The 5689-nt window shown below is 51.3% G+C and overlaps 1 protein-coding gene across 1 annotated transcript; it reads right to left on the reverse strand.

Moving 5' to 3' along the window:
* Window positions 1-3519: 3519 nt before the first annotated feature.
* Window positions 3520-5421, reverse strand: LOC135915592 (solute carrier family 2, facilitated glucose transporter member 8-like). Its single transcript, XM_065448710.1, has one exon. It carries the CDS (start codon window positions 5348-5350, stop codon window positions 3599-3601), a length of 1752 nt encoding a protein of 583 aa, XP_065304782.1. The 5' UTR covers window positions 5351-5421; the 3' UTR covers window positions 3520-3598.
* Between the last annotated feature and the right edge of the window lie 268 nt (window positions 5422-5689).

A 5689-nucleotide genomic window follows, 5' to 3' on the forward strand; every position in this document is an offset into this window, starting at 1 on the left:
ATCCGACTATAGTGGCGTTTTTTTATAATCAGCTCTGGCGGAATTATAGAGAAATTTATATTAGTGGAACAATCACAGTTCTTTTGGATCCCTCGTTTACTGTTCTACCAAGTGAAGTGCCAAAACCGACTCGTATTGTTATTTGAGAAGCTGCGTAGTGATGCGTGGCCGCCATGCAGTCCCGTACAACCGCGTAGAGCGCGGGACGCTGCGGTTTTAGACGTACTGCGCCCGCCGAGGAAGGTTAGAAAAACACCTACATAACCACAGCAGAGAAGTAGCTACGTCAGGCGGCTCGACTGATAACTGTAAAAGTGTACTTCAACATACACAGAATTGTTATCCACTTCCGGCAGCGTTTTCTCACTTCATTCTTAAATAAAAAGATGTTTATCCATAAATAGTTTCATAAACAATCGGCAAATTTGTTAATTTTCGCTTTTCCTTCCTGTTTGGATATTGCCTTGGCTTAATTTCTCAACTCCTTGCGACTCTTGTTTCCAGTTGCCAATTTTGCACAAAAAGTGCTGTACAATTAGGGAAAAACCAGACGAGGTAACGGGGGACAGTCATATTGCTTATGGGTTTAAGGGTTATTGCAGGGTTTGATGATGAACGCTGTTTCGCATTATTTTCATTTGCACTTTATTTAACCCATATCGCGGGTATATGGTTCCGACGATCTCCCAGCGTCACGGCAAGCTGCCACTCGAGGAAATAATGAAACAAAAGGAAAAGTTAAACTCAACTGGCGTCTTCTCCGGCTGCAACTCGTTCCTCAAGCATACAGACCAGCTGACTATACGAACCGAATCCCTCTCCTGGTCCCTGGATCAGCCTAAGCAAAGAAGGTTGAACTAACGAAGCAACAGCCATGCGCGTGGCCGTTGAATAGGTGGTGACAACTGAAAGCATCTCGAGTTAATAGAGTGGGCACCGAATCGATGAGAAAACTAGCCTTCACACCTCAGGAGATTCCGATAAATACCGTCATCCAAAAGGAGTGAAAAAGGCAGCAAAATGTTGACCACCGAATAGCTGTCAAGTCTCAACATTGATTTGGCGACGCTTTAGGAATGTGTGTGAGGAATGGTGGCGTGGGCGGGGAGGGGGGAGGGTATGCCGCTTAATTTCGGGGGGGGGGGTGCCGGGCCCCCCCTTGGGTACATGCCTGCTCCTGGACATTTCTGTAAGTACTCTCGAAACGACAGAACTTTTCTACCGTCAAGATAATAATTTTCGGCGCACAGAACAGTTTACAGACGCGAACTTTTTACCGAATACGTACAGTGAACGCCTACGCGCAGTCGCCGCGATGGAGTCTCCCGAACCGACTTCTTGCGTGAAAGGTAGGCAAAGGCTGAGAGCAAACTATGTAAATATGTTATTCTAGTGGGCTGTCTGCATAACCAAATGGAGCATAACATAATGAAGTCTCAATGCAGCGATCGCATACGTTCGCAGCGACCGAGCCCGTCTGCATGCATGTCCGCGCACAATGTTTCGATTTCGCTGCGTGCACGTTTTCGCACCGTGCAGTGAGTTTTATTATAGGCTGCAGAATATGCGTATTTGACAGTACACAAGCAATCATTGTCGCGTGGACGCTATCAGAGCTGCTCAAAAATAATTTCGCTATAGGGACTTGGACGCATAGGGCGACTGTGATGTGCCGTCGCGACCATTCAATCTTGTTTATTGTGCTTCTAAATTCTTGGACGATTCAATATTATTTCTCAAGTTGCGTCGCATTGTATGTTTAGCGGTCTTCTCAGCATGCGATTTACCGCTGCATCTTTTTCGTAATCCAGTGCATTAATTCATAACACAAACATGACCATATGCCGTGCCTTGTTTAATGTGCTTCTTACCGCCCCTTTCCATTCCAGTGAACTTGCCAGTATCTAGCATCAAGTTCATAGACCAAACCGTCATGACATGAGCAGCGGGCGCGGGCGAGCGTCTCAGTGCGCGTTTTCTGCTACTCACCGAACGTCGCAGTCTCGGCGCCGTAGCAGAAATCTTCCTCGCGTTTTTGCTTGCTGCATACCCGAGTTGTAGCCGATGGCTGTTTGCCGGTTCTAAGTTTCGCGAGCCAAGCTTCACGCAGCTTCTTGTTCTGCGGCTACGTGTGAATAGGGCTGACACCGGGCTTCGCTGCGTACGTCCGGCACTGCGGCACTGAGCAGTAGCCTACCACGATGCACGCCTCCAAAGGCAGCCACTACCTATTATAGTGTTTTCAAATGTCAATCAGACACCCAAGGCGGGGAAGCCTCACCAGTTAATCAGAACCGCAGCGCAAGTGGGACTTTCGTTTTCAGCACGCTTCGGTGCTGCTGAAGCAGCCGACGTGGCCGCCGTGTCCACGTCATCCCTCATGCCACGTCACGCCGACAGTGGCGCCAGCTTTTCCACTGGTGGAGCTCGCCCCCAATAAGATGTGCCAATACTTAAAGCTATAAAATGCGACAGACCTGCAATAACATGCATAAAAACCCCATAGGATAGTCGCAGTCACTACGGCTTTGACAGAGCTAGGAATCTCTGATAAACCATTTACTGACCATTTACTGATAAACCATATATGGCCAAAATTGTGTACAGTTGTTCACGGCTGGCAATGAAATTTATTCAATAAAAGAGAGTAAAATTAAACTCATTGCTTGGGCAGCGGTCTGGTTCTCCACAGTCAAAGAAATTTGCATGGGTCAACCATGCAGAAGTGTCATGGGCAGTTTCTTTGAACTTACAACGAAAAAGAAACGGTGGATACCGATGATGTAATCCGCATGGAGGAACATTTATGCCTGGAAGTATCACGAAGCTAGAGAGAAAACCAGCACGAAGTGCTTGTCACAGTTGAATATTTCTTCGTGATCCGGGAATCTAACTCAGCTCCACCGCTTTTTCCTGGGAAGTCACTCTATACTAAGATAACCAGGAGTCAAGCACATGGCGGCGCAGGCGACGAATTAATGGACAATGCAAAGCACCGTAACATTAATCAACGCATTCGGTTTTCCCAAAAGTGAAATTTGTTGCACGCCTTCAAGCGAATGCCCCCATAAGACTGCAGATTGCTAATGCAGTTTGCTCTGCAAAAACTGTCCGAGGGAAAACGACGAGGAAGACTTGAAATTTTCGAACAATGTTGAGTGCTATTACCTATAGCATTTTATTTCAAGCGTCTCTAAGACGTTCAGAAACAACATGCTCAATGCGCAGAACTTCGTGGAAATACTGTCGAACAAACAGCAATGCTTCATGACACAGTGAGCATTTTCTTGAAGATTACTACAAATTCTTCAGCACGCGTGTACATCGCCGAGGTAAAATTTTAGCTACCAAGAGTAAGCGGCAATTTGACCGCTACTTTCCATTTCACTATGTAAAACAAATCCAAATTAGCCTGAATAACGCAAAACGCAACACACACCTGCATCGCCGAGCGTTCATGTGATGAGCGAGGAAGCGCGTTTCCTTCGCGCCGCATACTACGCACAGGAAGGGGCGCACTTCATGACTCAAGCTCTGAACCGCATGGCACAAAGAGCACACTTTATTGCAGCAGCCTGTGCAGAGCAAGGCAGAAAGGCTAGTTTCCGCCACCACTGCCACCAGCAACGTCTTTGTCCTGTTGGTGCATGGGCGGACTTTTGGGCACAGATTCCGTGGGTGCCGCCTCGGACACGGTGCTTTTGGAGGCCTTGCGAGTGGGTGACGTAGTTGTCTTATCGGGAGACGTGAGCTTGGAATGTGTCGAGGGCACCGAATGCCTCTTGGGCGACGGCATGGTCTCAGCGGCACTAGCGGCACCAGCGGCACCAGCGGCACCAGCGGCACCAACGGCACCAGCGGCACCAGCGGGCCCAGGGGATGGAGCTGCAGGGGGTGGCGGTGCGGCAGCAGCGGCCGAAGCAGTCACTTCGGCGACGATGGGCTCAGAGGGCTTTTTAACGGGCTCATTCCCGCTGCGGAAAGCGGCCTCAATCTCCTCGAGCGTTTTTCCCTTGGTCTCTGGAAGCGTGAGCACGACCACGAAGAAAGATATGATCATGACGACGCAGAAGAACCAGTAGGTGCCATACGGCTTGAGCAGCTCAATCATGTCGTTGAATGTCTTGGTCACCACAAAGGCCATAGTCCAATTGAAGCTGGTACAGATACCTGTGGCAAAGCCGCGCACACGCACCGGCAGGAGCTCGCCCATCATGAGCCACGGGATGGGACCCATGCCGCAGGAGAAACCGATGATGAACAGCGAAAGGCAGACGAGCGGCAGCCACCCGATCGACTCGACGGCCTCGTCACCCTTGGTGGCCTTCACGTAGTGGTAGCCGCCCAGCACGCCCAGGCTGAGCGCCAGCAGCGCAGCCGACGTGAGGAGCAGCACGCGTCGGCCGCCCTTGTCCATCACCATGGTGGCGCCCAGCGTGGCGATCACCTGCACCACTCCGATGATCACCATGCAGTCCTCGGGCGGAATGGTAGTGCCCGCCGCCTGGAAGATGGACACAGCGTAAAACATGACCGCGTTGATACCCGACATCTGTTGCGCGAACATGAGGAAAAGACTGATGAGGATCGGCTTGTAGATGAACGGCTGCTGAAGCTCCCTCACGCGGAAGCTTTCGGAAGAGTTCAACTTGAGATTCATCTCGATGTTGTTGCGCTCCCCTTCGTAGTCTGTGCCCGCGGCGTAGAGAAACTGGAGCGCCTTGAGCGCGTCTTCGCGCTTGCCTTTCTGCATCAGCCAGCGCGGCGACTCAGCCATGAAGATCATGAGCACGGCCATGGCAGCCGGCAGTGTGAGGCAAAGGATGGCCAGTGAACTCCAGCTGAGAAACTTGCCAAAGAAAAACACACCCAGTATGCCGATGGTGATGGACAGTTGGATGCCGGTGCCGAGCGTGCCGCGCACCTGGGGCCGGCTGATCTCGGACACGTACACGGGCACGGCGAGCGACACAATACCCGTGAAGAAGCCAGTGATGACGCGGCCGAGGCAGAGCACGACCACAGTGCCCGCGGTGGCGATGAGTACCCAGCCAGCGATAAAGCCGAGCGAGGAGAAGATGATGGACAACTTACGGCCCAAGCTGTCCACCAGAAAACCAGCTACCAGTCCTCCCGTGAGCGCACCCAGCGTCATCAGCGAGCCAAACCAAGTCTCCTCGCTCTCGTTGATTTCCAGGCCTCCATCGGTAATGTTCCTTTTGAGGCTCGGTATGGCTGGGGACGAGTATCCCAAGTTGGTGCCCATGGCCACCGAGCCCAGCCAGGCGGAGGCGGCCGCCACATAGAAGAGCTCGAAGCCCTTGGGCCCGTCCTCCTTCTTTTCGGCCATGGGGCACTACGGACCTTCCAGCTGCTGCATCAAGGCTGCTCGCGCACCGCGGCCAGCGAATGCGCACCGATCACGTGCCGGTCGCGATTAGGATGCATAATCGACATGATTGAAGAAAAAGAAGATAAGCTCACCTGATACAGCGACTCGGGCGGACATTTTCATTATTGGCAATAAGGTGTCGACGACGAACAGAAAGAACCATGCAGAGCCGAGAATGCGCCGTACGTGTCCGAGTTGTGGTCATTTCCTTATTTTTTTTTGCAGATATGCCACAGTGAATTTCGTAACTATAGTAGTTGCAACACGTTTGCATGTAATTATAACCATACACATGTA

Source organism: Dermacentor albipictus, chromosome 1, assembly GCF_038994185.2.
Source record: "Dermacentor albipictus isolate Rhodes 1998 colony chromosome 1, USDA_Dalb.pri_finalv2, whole genome shotgun sequence".
NCBI lineage: Eukaryota > Metazoa > Arthropoda > Arachnida > Ixodida > Ixodidae > Dermacentor > Dermacentor albipictus.